At 39.9% G+C, this 18,932-nt stretch overlaps 1 protein-coding gene and 1 long non-coding RNA gene across 4 annotated transcripts in view; both read left to right on the top strand.

Annotated features, from left to right (window-relative positions):
• Positions 1-10,012, top strand: part of ZNF711 (zinc finger protein 711) — a 40,425-nt gene extending 30,413 nt beyond the window's left edge. For 2 of the 3 annotated variants that reach the window (XM_084638743.1, XM_084638744.1), the window contains exons 4-9: positions 1,957-2,115; positions 2,682-2,828; positions 3,511-3,648; positions 5,636-5,683; positions 6,349-6,492; positions 7,118-10,010. In XM_084638743.1, the coding sequence (XP_084494869.1) occupies positions 1,957-2,115; positions 2,682-2,828; positions 3,511-3,648; positions 5,636-5,683; positions 6,349-6,492; positions 7,118-8,295 (1,814 nt within the window). In that variant the 3' untranslated portion in view covers positions 8,296-10,010. Of the gene's footprint in view, positions 1-1,956; positions 2,116-2,681; positions 2,829-3,510; positions 3,649-5,635; positions 5,684-6,348; positions 6,493-7,117 lie in introns of all 3 variants that reach the window. The other variant, XM_084638745.1, reaches the window with a different exon arrangement.
• A 952-nt stretch (positions 10,013-10,964) lies between these two features.
• LOC311525825 overlaps positions 10,965-18,932 on the top strand; it is a 37,920-nt gene continuing 29,952 nt past the window's right edge. The window contains exon 1 of the long non-coding RNA XR_014712867.1: positions 10,965-11,379. This is a non-coding gene — a long non-coding RNA (uncharacterized lncRNA). The remainder of the gene's footprint in view (positions 11,380-18,932) is intronic.

The following is an 18,932-nucleotide window of genomic DNA, read 5'->3' as shown; positions in this document are numbered from 1 at the left end:
AGGCACATGGATAGTTGGATTTAGTCTTATCTGTGGAAACACCATTCTGATAACATGAGCATGCTCTAATAGTGCATGCTATAGCTGCTTCATATATAAAATTTGTATTAACAGCCTGATACTGGTAAACTTATTAATCAAAGGTATTTGTAGATTCCTTTCTAGTTTTGCTATTTTTGGTGTTTGTTTTCTTATGTTGGACATCATGCAGTCCTCTTAGGTGGGAGGTGGTGGATGTTATACAATACAGTTATTCAGGACATGTTTAAGAAATAAGGGCTTGATCCTTGATCCTGCTCCCACTGATTTCAATAAAACAAGATCAGCCATAAATTCTTTAAATTAAAAGGAAAAAGGTTTAAGCTCATCCAGAAGAGGAGAAATTTACAATTGCTTTCAGTGATCCAAGTTTGTCTTTTACAAACTCCCTCCCCATTTACAACCCAATCTTTTTTTTAAAAAGCTTGAAATATGCAAAAGATTATGTAGTCTCCTATTCTTTCACATTTTTTTAATCTTTATTAAATTACAGAAATTTAATTTTGTAATACTTTACATTAGTATTTGTTGATTTTTTAATGTTAATCAATTAGCTGCTTTATGTCTATTTAGTTCTGTTTTCAGTAGCTCCAGTATTGTTCTGACTCATTCAAAGACTTCTGAGATTCACAAGTTTCATCAGTGACACCAAAAAAACCTGCTGCAGTTGAGTAGGTATCATTAAAATGACTTTCAGAGTAGATTATGCCAAGTCATAAAGAAATAACCCATCTCTTTTTAAAGAAATTCTCACGGTTTTTGTATGTCTAATATAATATACATATTTTTGAATCTGGAAAATGATCCAGTATGGGTTACGGCTTATTTCAAAGTGTGGAATTCATTCCTCATTTGAGGGCTTCAGTGGATATTCAGTGTTGCATTAACCTTATGCTGCCCATGTGCAAAGGGAGTAGGTAGTGTTCTGTCAATACATGATTAACAAAGGGCACACAACAGCAAGCATTTTCTGATCAGGCTTTTTCAGTGTCCTTTGCTATGAAATCAGCCCTATATATGTTAACATTTACTTTATCAAAACTCTGCTCTTCCACTTAATAGTAGTTTGAATGTAAGAATTTGATTGTATTGATAAAAGTAAGTAGATTGAGTAGTAGGTGACTTAATCCTTCAGTTATAGACATGAAGGATGGCAGGTAGCTCAACTTCAAATAGTTGGACATTAATCCAAATATTACTATCTCAACTTTTAACTAGCAAGAGACAAAATCTCAAAAATATACTTGCCAGGATAATAACTGACCCCAAAACCTCACAGCCAGACTAAAACACATTTGATAAGAATAACAGCTGTTAGTTACTAGTAATAGATATTGTCGACAGTAGAGCATTTTGAAAATCTCAGAAGAATTAAAATAGCAGGTTCTGGGTTTGTTTTTTAATTATATTAGATATGTCTTGTGTTTTTACTTTTTGATCCATCTATACCTTCTAGGCTTAATAGTTTACAATAGAATAAATATCAGGTACTTTTTAATTACTTAATGAGGGTGCTTCCTGTGTGATTCATTTTACAACCATGTTTGTCCTTCATTTACTAAGTTTTGATAATGAAATTGAGTACTGTACTTTACTAAAATAGACTAAGATATAAAAGAAAAAGGAACTGTCTGTATAACTGCTTTTATAATAGTAAAAAGAAAAGGAGTAGTTGTGGCACCTTAGAGACTAACAAATTTATTTGAGCAAAAGCTTTGTTAGTCTCTAAGGTGCCACAAGTCCCCCTTTTCTTTTTGCAGATACAGACTAACACGGCTGCTACTCTGGAACCTGTTACAATAGTAGTTCCATTGGATCTTACATATTGAATATGTGAGGAAAACTTGCTAGAGATCACTTCTTGAGTCCTAACAAAATTTGTGCGTGAACCTCACTGTCCTTTTTTTATTTTTACAGTGGATGATGTTGGAGAAAAATTAGACCATATTGGAAGCACACCTTTAAAAATCAGCACTGAGGTTTCACACGATGATGTTTCTAAAGATGATGGATTTGGTTCAGAAGTTATAAAAGTGTATATATTTAAAGCTGAAGCTGAGGATGATGTGGAAATAGGTATGGTCTTACGTTCTGTTTGTTGATTCAGTAGTTTGAAAATGCTAGTTTTGTGTTCTTTAATAAAATCCACTGTTTTGCAGTATGTGAAATAACATCTTCGTAGTGGTCTGCTGGTTATGTCAACCCAATTTAACTTCCTTTCTCAAGGAAGAATCTCAAGTCTGGTTTTTGCCAGCACAATATTCAAAACACAGCATAAAATAGAAGCTTTGGGGTGACACATAATATTTCTGTTCATATTTAACACACTACTAGCATGCAAAAACTGACACGGTTTATGGCTATGATACCCCCCCCGAATAGTACTATCCAACCATTCAGCCCTGATTTTTGTCAATATACTGGTGAGAAAGGAGGGTTTTGTCTAATGTGCCACTAATGAGTAACAAATATGAAATTTATAATGGCAAGAAAACATTTATTTCAAAGCACTTAATCGGGGTTTTACTAAATGGCTGTCTAAAACAGAAAAAAATACTGATAAAACATTTTTCTAATTTAATTCTCATGAGATGATATTCTAGATTATCTTGTTTACATTGACTGTGTTTTTCTTTTTCAAGGAGGAACAGAAATTGTCACAGAGAGTGACTTCCACAATGGACATTCTGTAGCTGGAGTCATTGAGCAGGGAGCTGTAGGCAGAATGCAGCGAGAAAAGATGGTTTACATGGCTGTTAAGGACTCTTCTCAGGAAGATGAAGATATTAGTAAGAATTCTTTTTTTTAAAAAAAGTACATTTAAAAAATAATACCAGAAATGAAAACTGTATGCATAATATTGGTCACTTTCTAAAAGGAACTTTTTCATGTTTGTGAATAATTGCTCCCAGATTTAAAGTAGTGGAAATCATATCTTGCCTTGCCCACAAATAAGAGTAGCCTATAGTTATTATAAAATACATATTGTGCCTATCCTATACAAGCAGTAGATTATTTGTATTGAATTTAATGTGATCGTTGATTAAGTCAATAAGTAATTGATTTTTGCAACTTGCTAATTTTTCAGTTTGCCTAACAAACTACCATGCTAAAATCTTGTTTAGCTCATTTAAACAACTTTGTTATTGAGAGTGTCAAGACCCTTTTAGATCACTTTTTACATTTTATTAAGTAGAACAGTACTTATTCTGGCAAAGTGGCAAAGAACCATCAACAGTTACACACTTACAAGCTTCTTTTGGTTGATAGTTATTTTTTCTGTCTCAGGTCTAGCAATATATGTGGATAAAACAATATAACCCTGTACAAGTATTTTGGGGAAGGAAGAGAATTGTGCAGTGGGTACCCCTACTAAGCAGAATAATAATATGAAAATAAGCAAAGGAAAATTTAGGCTGAACATACAGTAAAATTAATTCCAGAATCACAACTTCTCCTCCTTAAATGTAGGTTGTGCTGAAATAGCAGATGAAGTTTATATGGAGGTCATTGTAGGTGAAGAGGAAGCAACATCACTTCCCGACACACAACTTGAAGACTCTGCTGTGAATAAAACTTTTGTTCCTGTTGCTTGGGCTGCTGCTTATGGTAGGATCCTAGATTCTTCTTTTCGTGGGAATGCCTCCTCTTATTTTTCCCCTAACTTAGCTCCCAAGTCTTGTAGAGCATGACTTTCCTACCTCTTAGCTCTGTCTAAGGAGAATTGTAAAGAGCTGTGTTTGTAGCCAGTCATTAACTTACAAGAGTCAGACATTGAAATATCTAAGTGATATTTCAGCGGCTGTGTATACTTTCTCCAGAATGCCCTCAGACTCTTGCAACTAAGGAATGAAGAAAAATGCTAGTCCCAAACTCTAGTGTTTTGTTCACTAGCCTGCCAGACAGCCCTTAAATTATTTTAATATCTGTTTTTTCTTAATCATAATAAATACCTTGCTTAGTGTTGGGTTTTATATAAGGGAAAGCATTGTAGTTTGTAAGGTTTTGTTAAAGTTGTTCCAGGTACTAGTTCAGAGATGTCTAGCATGCAAATTTCCCTTGCATATCTTGAGGTCAGCTACTGAGCATTATAGAATCTTGCGTAAGCTAAAGGAATTTGTTTAAAATACATGAAGCTGGCTGGTGAAAGGTTCACACAAGTTTTATCTGAGAAAAGAGGAATGAGTGTGAGAAAATAAGCTTAGGGTTTGTCATGCAGACATCTTCCTTTCTCAGTCCTAGGCCATGTCTGCACTAGAGAGCTTAAGAGTGGCGCAGCTGTACCAGTGCAGCTGCACCACTGTAAGATCTCTAGTGTAGCCAATTTATGCGAATGGAAGAGAGCTCTCCAGTCAACATAATTAATCCACCCCCAAGAAGTGGCGATAGCTATGTCGGCAGGAGAAGCTCTTCTCCAGACATAGCGCTGTTCGCACTGGCGCTTACGTCTGTGTAACCAGTGTCGTGGAGATGGGGGGGTTATTCTCACCGCTGAGCAGCATAAGTTATACTGATATAAGTGGTAGTGTAGACATAGCCTTATACTGCATAATCAGACTCTTCATCCTCTGACGGAAAACAAATTGTGTATTGGTTGTTTTTTTTTTAAAAGGTCTTAATAAGTTGATCTTCATCTTTCTCTGTGACGGGGATTGAATAGTATGAACATTTTACTAGGAAGTTTTAATGGTTCAAATTCTGTATATTCTATTAATATCATATATATTTACTATGCTGTAGGGTTTTAACTTGTAAATCCATCATATTTAAGGGAATATCCTCTCAGATCATCTCTGACTCATGAAAGAGAGAGTCAGTTGTTTAAGGACGGAGTTCTAACTGGAGTTGGCTGCAAAATGGAAATCCCTTCCTGTGAAAAATGCAATTTTGAATTTTTTTCCATCCTGAATCAGGATGAAAAGTTAAAAATGATTTAAAAAAAAATGTTGTGGGCAAGGATGAAAAATTCAAAATTTTTCTGCTTGCAAGCAACTCGCTTGGAAGACTCTTGTTAATTTAACTTTCTCCCTGCAGGCTGAAAATGAAATTGATGAGTGTTCCAGGCAAGCAGCCATAAGAGCCATCTCTTTGATTTTCCTCATGGAAAATCGATTTTTTGTGGAAAAATTTTAATGTTGTGAAAAGGGCATTTTCATCAGAAAATTAATCTGACAGAAAAGTCCTGGCCAGATATACTTCTAACCCCATTAGCTGTTCGACAAAAATGTGTTTGAACCACAGAGTCCAAAAGCATAGAAAAAACTTTTTCAGTCCAGAATAAGAAAATGAGAATACAAGTTCTTGATAGGAAAGCAAGATATTTGGACTTGCTCTCATGCAAAAGAGAATCGTGGAACTTGGTTATTTCGTACTAGGTGTTGTTTACAGAACCTAAGAATGAAAGCAAATTTGTAGAGGTATATGTACAGTATGGTCATTATCTGGTTTGGCATCTCTGTAGAGAGCGGTCAGAATGGGGAGGACTCTGCAGTAAATAAAATTTGCTAGCTAGCTATTCTCTCACACAAGGAGTTTCAAACAATCATTGTCAAATACAATTTCAGTTTATGAATTAGTAAAATACTGTGTTCTATAGGAGATGAAAGACGACTGCCCAGAAGGTATGAAGACTGTCAAGCAGCAGGTGAGAACGTGTAATTATATTTGATACAAGAGCAAGAGATTCATTTGCTTTCATAATTTTTTGAAAAAACACAGTTGTATATCAGATTTTTCCATTAAGAAATTCATGACTCTCCCTTATTTCATGGAATATTGACAAATTCCTAATCCACAGCTTTCCTGATCAGTGAATGCTACCAAACTATTCAGAATGCATATGTGTAAGGGTTCCATACACTTGGAACTCATTTCTTCAAGGAATTTCAATTACATAAACATTGTAGAAATAAGAACAATCCTATATACAGCAGAAGCCCTCAGAAATGTACATCAGTATCTTTTAGTACAGTTTTGGGTAACCAGGGAAGGGAAAATGAGCCCACTGGGAAATAAAGGACTGCTAGGTTGAAGGAAAGAACAGGAATAATCGGCTGAATGTTAAGGGTTTGGGAGTGGAGGAAACAGAGTTCAGAATGAGTCCAAATTGAATTAAATTCTTATATAATGCCTTATCAATAACTATGGTAAATATTGACCCTTTGAAAAAAAACTTGCCCATTCCTTTCTGCAGTGAACATTTATTTTTTAAGGTAATGTAAAGTGACTTGCTCCCATGTGATTCCAGTCATCTAGTCCCAAAGAAAAAACTTGCTTATAGTTTTTATGGTGTCTGATCTTTGTATTCAGGAAATAACTTGGATACACGATTAGAAAACAAAAATGGTAATGCAGCACAGTACCTGCAAATCTGTGATAGCATTAACACAAATAGAGCGCTTAAACAAAAAGCCAAGAAGAGGAGGAGGGGAGAAACCAGGCAGTGGCAAACAGGTAGAATATTTTTCATTGTTTATTGTATTGGTTTAATATGGAAAGATCCTTTTTCCTGCAACTAGTTAAAAGAAAACCAACAAAAAAAACCCCTACCACCACTGAAATTGTGTAGTGCAACTGTTTTAAAACTGTTGTCCCTGGAGAATTTGCTGATGGTCCACAGATTGCTGGCTGGTACATCATGCTGACTCTCTTAATTTCCAGCTGGCAAATTGCATTAAAAGACATCTAAAATACATTTTTTTCTAATACTTATCCACATAAACAATTCCTGTAGTTGTCACGGGGATATTACGTGATCATGAATGGGAGGCGAGATATACACAATTGGGAATGGGAGAAAGGTTGATTAACAAGGCAATCTCTCCATTAATTTGTGGTCCATTCAGTAAACGAGTGTCACCAGTGCCCGTGCATTGGGGTAGCAATGGGGTTTTATGCCTTGCTTCAGTCAACTCTTTTAACAGTATTTAAAATTTTAGATGTCTGGGATTTGGTTGTTTCAAGCTACTAAACTATTTGCTCTATGTGTGAAGTTCAAGTAAATGTTCTTGAGCAGTTCTTTTTAATTCAGCACTTTTAACAGTTTTCTTCATAACATCTTCTGTTTGTTTGAAAACAGCTGTTATAATAGGTCCTGACGGACAGCCCTTAACTGTTTACCCTTGTCACATATGTGGGAAAAAATTTAAATCGAGAGGATTCCTGAAAAGGCATATGAAGAACCACCCAGATCATATGATTAAGAAGAAATACCAGTGTACGGATTGTGACTTTACAACTAACAAAAAAGTAAGTTTCCACAACCATCTGGAAAGCCATAAACTTATAAATAAAGTTGACAAAACCCATGAGTTTACAGAATATACAAGGAGATACAGAGAGGCAAGCCCACTGAGTTCTAATAAACTGATATTGAGGGACAAGGAGCCTAAACTACACAAGTGCAAATACTGTGACTATGAGACTGCAGAACAGGGACTGCTGAATAGACATCTGCTTGCAGTTCACAGCAAGAACTTTCCTCATGTTTGTGTTGAGTGTGGGAAAGGATTCCGTCATCCATCTGAGCTTAAAAAGCATATGAGGACCCACACAGGAGAAAAGCCATACCAGTGTCAGCACTGTGTCTTCAGATGTGCTGATCAGTCCAATCTAAAAACACACATAAAATCCAAACATGGGACTGATTTACCATTTAAATGTGAGCATTGTCCCCAGGCATTCACAGATGAAAAAGAACTTCAGCAGCACACAGAGTTATTTCAAGGACATAAGACTCATCAGTGTCCACATTGTGACCATAAGAGCACCAACTCAAGCGACCTGAAACGACACATTATTTCAGTTCACACGAAGGACTTTCCCCACAAATGTGAGGTATGTGAAAAAGGCTTCCATCGTCCATCTGAGCTCAAAAAGCATAGTGAAACCCACAAAGGTAAAAAGATACATCAGTGTAGGCACTGTGACTTTAAAACTTCAGATCCTTTTGTACTTAGTGGACATATCCTCTCAGTTCACACCAAGGACCTGCCTTTTAAATGTAAAAGGTGCAAGAGAGGATTTAGGCAGCAAAACGAACTTAAGAAGCACATGAAGACCCACAGTGGAAGAAAAGTGTATCAATGCCAGTATTGTGAATATAGCACTACGGATGCATCAGGCTTTAAGCGACATGTAATATCAATACACACAAAAGACTATCCACACAGGTGTGAATACTGCAAAAAGGGATTCCGTAGACCATCAGAAAAAAATCAACATATAATGAGGCATCACAAAGAGGCCATAATGTAATATATGATGTTGAGAAGGAAGCAATTTAGAAACTGTGATATGCTAATTGGGGAAAAAAATCTCATGAACTGTTTCTCCTGGTTTCAAAGCTTGATATTAAATCATAACTTTACATTCTTTGTATTAAAAGTCTTAAAAGTATTAAGGTTGACAGGGATCTCATAGTCCTATGATTGTGGCTTATCAGAACCTAAAGAGCACTATAGAATGCAGAAAGATGGATGAATGTCTGAAAGGTTGCAGAAGGATTTCTGAATGTCTTCTATTTAATAGTATTATACATTGTTAAGCTATAGAAGAGAAAACGAAGATGATTGTGTTATCCATTTCATCAGTAACAGCATTTGTCTCCAATATGAAAACTGTTCAGTTGTGGTGGGATTATTTACAAACTTTTTGTCAAAGCAACCAATTCTAACTTCTTATGCAGTTTTGAAAAGAATATAAGTCAATCACTTGGTCATTATGTTTTTAAATTGTGCCTGGAAAGTGTATTCCAGAATTAGTCAAATTTTGGGGTTTCTCCCCCCTTTTTTTTAAAAAAAAAAAAAATTTCATTGGGAAACCTTTTTGTTTCCTTTATTAGTCTAGGTTCAGTGAGTAATTTTTTAAAACTATTTTCAGAGCTGCTAACCTCTTTTATGGCAGGATATGATGTTAAAAATATTGCATTATGTTATGAGCTCAAAGGTGGTGTTCCGGTGCTAGGGTTAAAAATATGTATGTATATAATTTCCCTTTTTTATCTGAAACTGCAGTTGAATGTTGTTCAGTATGGCACATGACAAATACCTTTGAATCTGTCATTTTTTTAAAAGGAAAAAATGAATGCAGCTGATAGTGTTGTCTCAACACTTTTTTTTTTTTCTTGCTACTTTAAGATCTTCTCTAAAAGGAGTATTAAAAAAGATTCAAAGAACACAATAGTTTTCTTGAATTAAAATACAAAATACTTAGAGGTTCTTTAGGGCAGTGTTTATAACAGGTATGGCTATTATAGTCCTACCTGCTAATATAAAATTTTCAGTATAGACATAAAATTGCACCTTTTAATCAATTCTTTAAAAATCTCTACCATACTATAAACATGCATTTTCAATCTGTAAGAAAGTATATATGCAGTATTTAACCAGAAAAATATGCTGCCACTCGAGTTTGGAGGTGGATCTTCAGTTTACAGTGTATACATTTAAAATATGCATCCCTTTAAACAATGCTTTGTGTTAGCATGCTGCAAATCAAATGGCGCTTAATATAACAAGCTGGTCTAGGGCTATTTAATGAAAAACCTGTTCAAAAATGTTATGCATATAATGTGTACTTTTTTACTTTTAGTTGCTTCATGTTTGCACAGAGCTGTTCACATGATAAATTGTAACTTTACTTCATGCTATATTGTGGCTTTGTGTTTCAGATAATGTTCATATTTTGTTTTTGCACCAGATGAGAATCAGTTCCTTGAGAATAAATTTTTTTTATATTTCTAAACTTCAGAAAGCTAAATTGGGAAATCTCTTAGAAAAATAAGTGTTTTATGTGGCTGTAAAAAATGATGTACACGCTGTAAAATAAGATTGTCACTGTTACGTGGGATTATTATTTCTAAATGTGTTACTCATCGTAATGAGCATACAATAAAATGCATCTCTTGCACTCCAAGGTTCTTTGGAGTCTTTGTTTCTCATTTATGCTGATTCTGGGAATGTTCTCCTTCACTGAAAGTGTGCCTAATATTTTAATTTCATCGTTCTTTTCAGCTTTGTATGAGTTTAATCATCTGGACTGCGGTAAGCCAATTAACTGACAAGTGTCTTTCAAACAGGCTACCACTTTTTTATTGTTCAGTTTAATTATTTTCATTGTGTAGTGTTAGCGCTAAAGCTGGGTGAAATTTTTTTGGCTAAAACTTTTTCGCCAAAAAATGCAGGTTCAGATCAGCCAAAACATTTCACTCCTTTGTGTTGACTGTGATAAATTGTTTTGGTTGAAACTCCTCCCATAAGGCCTCCAAAAAATTTCTTAAAAAATAAAAATGTTTTGTTTTGACATTTAATTAATCAAACCATTTTCATTTTTGCTATTCAAAATTTCTTTTTGTTTATAAGTATTCAATTTTATTTTTCTTTAAAAACTCAGAAATTAAGTGTTTCATTTCATTTTGGGTCAAGCAAAACATTTTGTTCAGCCCCCAAACAGTTTTTTTTTTTTCCCAACTTTTATTGGTTCACCAACAATTGAAGAGGGGAGGGTGGGAATTTCTTTGGTTGGTCTGAAGAAAATTTGTTTTTTAATTTTTTTGGATCAGCTAGTAAACCAACAGATCAGTTATTTGTGCAGCTCTAATTAGCAGTGAGACTTTGCAATAAATTTAATTCAACATATTTACTAAAACTGTCAACAAATATGGAAAGTAATTGATGTTCCTTTGAGTTTCCTTGTTTGGATTCTGCAAAAACATAATTTTCCACACATTTTGGAAAAACCACAAGTAGATTTTAATTTTTCATAAGAATAAGAACAGTTCACAATTTAAAACACTAAACCCTTTTTTTTTTGAGTTTCCTCCCTCTAACTTCATGTTTTTTCAGTGGAATTATGTAAACTATAATCAAATATACAAAAATATATAATTGAATCAGAGTTTCCTGTGTGGAGATGTTTCAGAACAAAACAAAAGCCTTCAAGTCGTGGTATCCTGTAAATATTTTAAAGGGATTCCCACCAAAATGTTCCTCTTTGGCTTGTTACAAATTCAGTGTACCCTGTGGGCATGCACTCACAGATATAAAAGATGGGAACCTGGGGAATCTATTTTCTTTTTCTTTCCCATTTAAACCAAATACCTTCTTGTAACCATTCACAAACTAATCTAAGTTAAAATCTAGTTAATTGAAAATGTTTATATTTTTTGTTCCTAAAAATTATACTGACTATATTGACACAGCATGGGTTTCCCTTGTACCGGGATTGAAGATCGACACCCACTAGACTGAAGATCAGAGCAATCTTGCCACTGTCCTGGTCTGACCTTCTCTTCTACCAGCAGATATCAGCGCTATCTCATCTAAAAGATGGACTACTCAGGTAACTTGGAGTGTCATTGAATTTATACAATATAAAACTTTACAAAGAGATTCAGTCCCATACAGGAACAATTTTTTGTAGCTAAAAATGCCACAAAATTAGTCTGGCATCCAAACAGGGCATTAGGGCTAGAAATAGCACTTATCCCCATAGAAAGAAATATTTCCACCCTCCCAGTGGAAGCCAGCACTTACATCTTGCAAATAACCCTGGAAGGGCGTAAAATTCTGGATTTTAGCATTGTGACTTTTCATATACAGAAAAGGTATTTGAAGTCATTTTTAGAAGTTTTTGTGTCTCCCTCTAATCCTGTACAGTAGCACTGTTGGTAGCTAAAACATTTGGCTTTACAAACAGTGTCCTTTGGTGCACACCTGTGCCCATACTCTCAGTGCAGCGCATGAGGAGAGCAGAAGGTGACCAGCCACCTCTCCTGTTCCTCCTTACTGGTGCATGGCCTACATTGGAACCAAATCTGTAAATATTTAACTTTTAACTTTAATGTAGCTAATACAAATAATTTTAATAATATAAGTCATGTTTAATTAGATTTCCCACCCCAGAGAACCCTTCTGGCTCCCTTTATGGGAATTAGATTGTGCCCAGAACACTGGGCTTTTAAAATTCTCTCTTCATTCCCCGCTCGTTCTTGGTCAGCGACAGCCACCAGCACTGCTTTTTCTGCCTTAGGAAAGTGCATATGTTGAGCAGGTGAAATATTTGTCATTCCTTCCCTAGCCATGCCCAGCCTGTGCAGGACTTCTGGCTTAAAAACCATCTCATAGAAAAGGCTGTGAGACGCCAGGCAGACCCAGCCTGGGGGACCCTCTCCCTGCCCTGGTACGTTGGCCAGAGTCAGTGAGGTGCACTCCTACCACATGGCTGATTTAGGAGCAAGGGAAATCAAATCTCCAGAGTTCATCAGGAGAGCAAGAAATGTTCTCAGAAACACAAGAGCAGATCCCCCTGTAAGTCCACTCCAAAGAGGACAGATTCCACCATGTCCAGGTAGTACAAGCCTCCATGCGCAGCTCCTAAAGATTTAGAATGTCCTAAGTCACAGAACCATGATAAAAAGAGGGCTTTATCGGAACCAGACTCTGCACCATCAGTAACAATGGCAGCAATACCACCTAGGTTGAAAGACCAAGAACTGCTGGGCTATGGGATAAGTCCATCTCCCATCCTGTCTATTAGCTGCAGCTTTGGTCCGACAGAACTGTTGACACTACTGATTTGAAGTGGATCTGGCCTTTTTGTCATTGAGGAAATGAATAATCATTGCCTCCTCCAACAGAGATGTCCACACAGGCAATCAAGAGCTTTCTGGAACCAACCTCTACCCAGTCACCGCTCCTTGGGATTGGTGATACCCCATGCCTTGGGGCTTCCATGATGCACCTTTGATCCATCCTACTGGGACCAGTGGGCCCCATACATGATACCCATGGTTGGTGGGATCTAATAAGGAATCATTCCACTCCTCCCTTCCAAGAGAGCAGCCAGACCTTATAGAAGACTACAAGCTAGATCCACTGGTTCCACCAGTACTGGCAAGGCTATCCTTATTTCCCAATGAAGCAGTTACCCCAGCTTTGCCATCCCCTCCAGATTATTACAAGCAATTTCAAAAGCTGCTATGCTGGGTGGTGAAGAAGCTCCTAATCTCCCTTATCAAGGTCCAGGATACACAACGCAAGCTCCTAAACATCTTGCAACTCACAGGGTTCAGCCCGATAGCACTCCCAATGAATGATGCCACACCAGAACCAGTAAGAGCCATATGCCATAGACCGGGATCATGCGCCCCTACCCCAGAGGGCTGAGGAGTGTTACTTTGTCCCAGTTAAGGGAGTGGAGTTTCTATTTACCACACCACATTCCCTGGTTATTAAGGCTGCCACAGAAAGATCTAGGTAGCAATATCCAAGAGCCAACCCCCCCAAGGAAGCCAAGCATCTGGATCTGCTGGTGAGGGAAGGTATTAACATCTAGTAGCCTCCAGTTCAAAATATATAATGATCAAGTGATTTTGTCTAAGTATGATTTTCTGAATTATTCAAAGTTCTTAGATTTAAGGGCGAATTATTTCAGCAAGGCGGGTTCTATTTCAGGCCCTTATTGATGAAAGCAAGTTTGGGGCCAGAACTGCATGACAATTTACTGCTGATGCAATGGACGCTGTATCAAGGGCAACACTGACATGGTTACACTTAAGGTTTCTCAGGGAGGTGCAGAATGCAATGGAGGACTTGCCATTTAAAAAGACCAACCTTTTCAACTAAAAGACTTCTGAGTCTTTGCATTCACTAAAGGACTCCAGGGCAGCCCTTGCTCCCTGGGGAAATAAACACCAGCTCCAAAGAGGAAATAGCACAACATCCCTACAAACCCAGGCCTATACCTCAACTATTTTACCATCAGCAATCCTATGAACTGTCTCATAAAGGACAGAAGGTACAAAAGCCATAATACCCTGCACCTTACACGTTAACCACATGAACCTGGATTCACCCCCTGCCAAAGATACTTTTGATGGGATGCTCAGGAGTTGCAAAGCATTGTTAATGACATCTCCACCCAATCCTCAAATATCCTTTGTTGGCTGTCTAGCACTCTCTTTCCCACAATTGAAGTGCAATAACAGTGGACAAGTGAGTGCTGGAAATCATCCATTCTAGCTATGCCATCGAGTTTCTTTCCCTTCCCAATCCCTATTCAGGGACCTTTCTCACAAGGAGATCCTCTACCAGGAGGTGTAGAATCTCTCTTGCAATGGGGAATGTTGAGTGGGTGCCTCTTCATCATTAAAGAAAAGGGTTCTATTAAAAATATTTCCATATGGTTATGCTGGCATCAATACCATTCCTGGAAAAGAACACATGGTTCACAGCTCCTAATATGAAAGATGCGTACTTTCACTTGGGCATTCACCCTGCTCACAGAAGATGCCTCAGGTTTATGGTGGGTCATGACCAGTATCAATACAGGAGGCTTCCATTCGGTCTAGCAACTGCACCTAAGGTCTTCACAAAAGTTTCTAGTAGTAGCAGCCCGGTTCAGATGAAGCTTCTTCACTGTCTTTAGATGCCTGGCTTCTCATTGGCAGGACACATGTAGAAGCCCTCATATCAACATTTTAGCTGCTTCAGCTTCTATCATCCCTAGGAGTCTGTGAATTTGGAAAAGTCTATCTTGACCCCAGTGCAGACTATAGAATTTATAAAAGAAACCTTTTGACTCAGTCAAGGCAAGATCTTATGTCTCAATAGAGAGATTTCAGACCATAATGACCAGCCTGCTAGACCTGGTTATGTGCATTAGTTGGGATTTACCTTTCTGTTTTGGGGCACATGGTGCTGTGTGCTTATGTGACACTGTTCACCAGACTCCACCCCTGTTGCCTGGACGTTTGGCTCCAAAAAGTATATATAGACCAAACCTGGTATGAACACCATAATGACAATCCCTACCAGGGTGAGGACCTCAGTAACTTGGGGGAAAGATCCAGGCCCAGTGTGTGTGGCTGTTCCTTTCTTATCCCACACACCTGACCACATGATAATTATGGGTGCCTCCCTGACAGACTGGGGAACCCACATGGATAGTCACACAGCACAGAGTAGTTGGACTCTTTGAGATACCAGAATGCACATCAATTTTCCAGAACTCCGGGCAATCCAAGATGCTTGCAGAGCTTCTGCTTCATTCGTTCAGTTTCACTGTTTACTCATAATGTGAGATGTTACAACTGTATTCTGCATAAATAAACCAGGAGGAATGAGGTCCATCCCCCTGTGTATAGAAGCAGTCATCTTATGGAACTGGGGTATCAAGAACGATATCACACTAATGTCAATGTACCTTCTAGGAATCCAGAATTCGCTGGCAGACAGGCAGCAGGCATTTCATCATCAATCACAATGAGTTACACAGCTCAGTATTGAACAGCATTTTCACTCAGTGGGAGCCCACCACTTGGCATCGTTTGCCTCGACAAACAGGAAATGCAACATGTAATGCTTCAGGGGAGCTCAAGGAAAGTACTCCAGAAGCGAAGCTCCCCTACTACATTGGTCAGATCGCTTGAACTATGCCTTCCATCTCATCCCACTATTACCTCGGGTTCTATGGAAGATTCAACAAGACAGCGCACAAGCCATTCTCATTGCCCCTGGGTGACACAGGCAATTCTGGTTTCCAAGGCTCCTACAAATGTCATCCTGTCCACCAATCAGCATTTGGTCCTTCCTGAATCTCTAGACCCAGAAGAATGGCAGGGTCAAGCACCCAAACCCCGAGGCACTTACCTCACGGTTTGAATTTGAAAGGACATCAAGCCTAGAATCTTCCTGCTCTGAAGCCACAGAGAACATTCTTAATAATAGCAGAAAGGACTCCACCAGAAGATGTTACCTAGCCAATTAAATTTTTTTCTTTATCTGGGCCTAGCAAAATCATATATCTTCAGAGACTCTGGATATTCTTGCTCTTTTAGATTACCTTCTTACTCTCAAGGGGACAGGTTTTCCCTTAGCTTGCTATGGGCTCACCTGGTGGCAATCAGTGCATCGTCTGCCATTGATGGCTATTTGATCTTTACTCAACCAGTTTTAAGAGACAGATTCTTGAAAGGCCTGATCAGACCCTGTCAACCAATAAAGGAACCAAACCTGCACTTAGGACCTTTACTTTCAGTACTCACTAAGTCAACCTTTCTAACTGCTAGCTATGTGGTCTTACCTGTCAATGAAAGTTGCCTGCCTTGTTACCATCACCTTGGTCAGAAATGTGGGTAAACTCGAAAAAACTTGCAATGATTACACCCAAACTTCACTCCTACGATAGTTTCAGAATTTAAGCAGTCAGTTCACTTACCTGTTACGGGTTTTTTCCAAATCCCCATCCCTCTGACAAGGAGAGGAGATGATATTCCCTTGATGAGGATTGGCATTTTATCTGCTAAGAATGAAACCCATCAGAAAGTGCTCTAGACTGTTTGTTGCCAGAGCAGAGTGAGTGTGAGGTCAAGTTACATTTTCTCAGAGGGTCTCTGAGTGGATCTCTAGCTGGATCCTACTCTATCAGTTGGGCACACACTACAAAGGCACAAGGGGCTTCAGTGGCATCACTTCAAGAGGTACTCCTGCTTGATATTTGCAGGGCAGCTACGTGATGTTCTAGCCACATAGTCATGAGACATTATTCTTTGGTCCAAGTCTTTTCTGCTGACACATCATCTGGGCAGCAGTTCTACAAGCAGCCATACCACCTGCAACCTCACTCCATCGTTCTCTCTGAGTACTGCTTGTCAGTGGAATACACACAAGGACAAGCACTTGAAGAAGAAAGGAAAGTTACTTACCTTATTGCAGCTGGAGTTCTTCTTTGAGTGCTTGTTCATGTCCATTCCAGTCAGGCACGTGCATGGTAGCCAGAAGATTTTCTCATAGCAGCATCCATCAGTTTGGCCTGGGCGCCTCCTGAAGTCGCGCCTTTATGGCGCTCAATATAGAGCCCCGCCGACCCACCACCCCTCAGTTCCTTCTTACCGCCAATGACGGTTAGCTGGAACTTCCCTGTTGCTCTTGTCTCAGCAAGTGCATTTAGCAGTCTATATACATAATTTTCATTAGCTCTGCGGTGTTAATTAAATAGTTAGTAGTCCTTAGTTTCCTTTGGATTGGGGGGGTTCCCCTACTACACTCTTTCAACGCCAGGGCATGCCGGGGTCTCCGAGCTTCAAAGTCTGCGGCAAGTGAATGCCGAGAAGCGATCCTCACACTTTGTGTTTGACGTGTTAAGGAGAGGCCAAGCCAGGAGCTGCACCTCCCTTCGACTCCAGAGGCATTCGTGGCAGCCCAAGAACTGCTCTATCTCACAGCACGGTTCTCCCCTGCTAGATGGGGCAGGTGGCTGGCACCGGTTGCTCCCTGTGCACCTTCAAGGGGAAAGCCCGCCATGGTGCCCCGCCGATCTCCAACCCCAGCGTGCCACTCCCCAGCACCAGAACAGACCCAGCAGCCGCACTGGTTCCCAAGCCCTTGGCACGAATGGTCAGCACCTAGAAATACCACTCCCCATGGTCCTCTTTTTCAGACACGTCGGAGTCGGACTCGTATCAGTCTCATAGGAGTAGGAGCAGACAGTCCGCATCAGTGCGGGACCAGCACCCTTACCCGGCACCATGGCCCATGCAATGGCAACCCCTTGCGCAATTGCCCTTTTGGACTCCCTGGGCTTTTCATCAAACCCAAGGTCAGAACTAAGGGTCGCATTGCAGGGTGATTTTGGTGGCCTCGGCCCTGTTTGTATCCCCTCCAGCACGCTTGGCATCAGCAGGATCAGGAGTAGCCCCATTGCCACCCGGCACCTCCATCCCAACACCTCCGGCACCAGTACAGCCCGCACCAGCCCCAGTTGTTTCGGTTCTGACGTCTCCAACACCAGCGATGGCTCTGGCACCAACTGCGATGGCTCTGGCACCAACTGCAATTCTGGCATTGATGATGGCCTCGGCACTGACGAGACTTTCGGCACCAGCGGCAGTGTATGCAGTCCCACCAATGGGCGCGACACCATGCGGGTTGGCACCAGCCCAAGAAATCTAGGGGCCGCGGGACCAGCTGGGTGTGGAAGGAAGGGAGCAGCCACCCCTTACAGGGGTCTTTTCCTCATCCTCATCAGACGAGGCACTGGCGGGTACGGCTATGGCCCCAGCTCTGGAGGACAGCAGGGTACTACAGCAATTGCTGCAGGGGGTTGCCCAGGGCCTGGGCATTCAGGCGGAGGAGATAGTGGAGGACACAGATCCAATGGTAGACATTCTTGCCCCCTCTGGACCTGCATGTATTGCCCTACCTCTTATAAAGACCATCTCTGACACCACAAAAGCTTTGTGGCAGACCGCAGCCACATTGCCCCCTATGGCTAAGTACAATGAAAGGCGCGACTTTGTGCTGTCCAGGGGCTACGAGGATTTGTAGCCCTTCCACCCCCCACTTCCCCGTCCCTCTTCAGGGACCCCTCTCACAAGCAACTCCTTATACAGGAGGTGCACTCCTTTCATTAGGGGCAGTGGAAGAGGTTCCTCAGGAACAGAAGGGCAGGGGTTTCTATTCTCGGTATTTCCTAATACCGAAAGCCAAGGGCGGGTACTAGACCGGCGAAAGCTCAACAAATTTGTGAAGAAGCTCAAGCTTCACATGGTCTCTCTGGCCTCCATCATCCCTTCATTGGATCCAGGAGACTGGTATGCCACCCTCAACTTGAAGGATGCATACTTTCACATAATAACTCAGTCCCACAGAAAATACCTCAGGTTTGTGGTGAACAACACCCACTATCAGTTCACAGTCCTCACATTCAGCCTGTCAGCGGCACCTTGAGTATTCACCAACTGCGTGGCAGTCATGGCCACGTTCCTCTGCAGGTGACAGGTACAGGTTGACAACTGGCTGATCAAGGGCCGATCCAGGACTCAAGTAGAGACGCGGGTCGCTTCATAAGAGCTTCTTTCGACGAACTGGGCCTGCTACTGAACATGGGGAAGT

The sequence above is a fragment of the Lepidochelys olivacea genome, assembly GCF_965140295.1.
Source record: "Lepidochelys olivacea isolate rLepOli2 genome assembly, chromosome: 9".
NCBI classification, from domain to species: Eukaryota; Metazoa; Chordata; order Testudines; family Cheloniidae; genus Lepidochelys; species Lepidochelys olivacea.
Note: the sequence above shows the minus strand (reverse complement) of the source record. Positions and strands in the feature narration are given on the sequence as shown.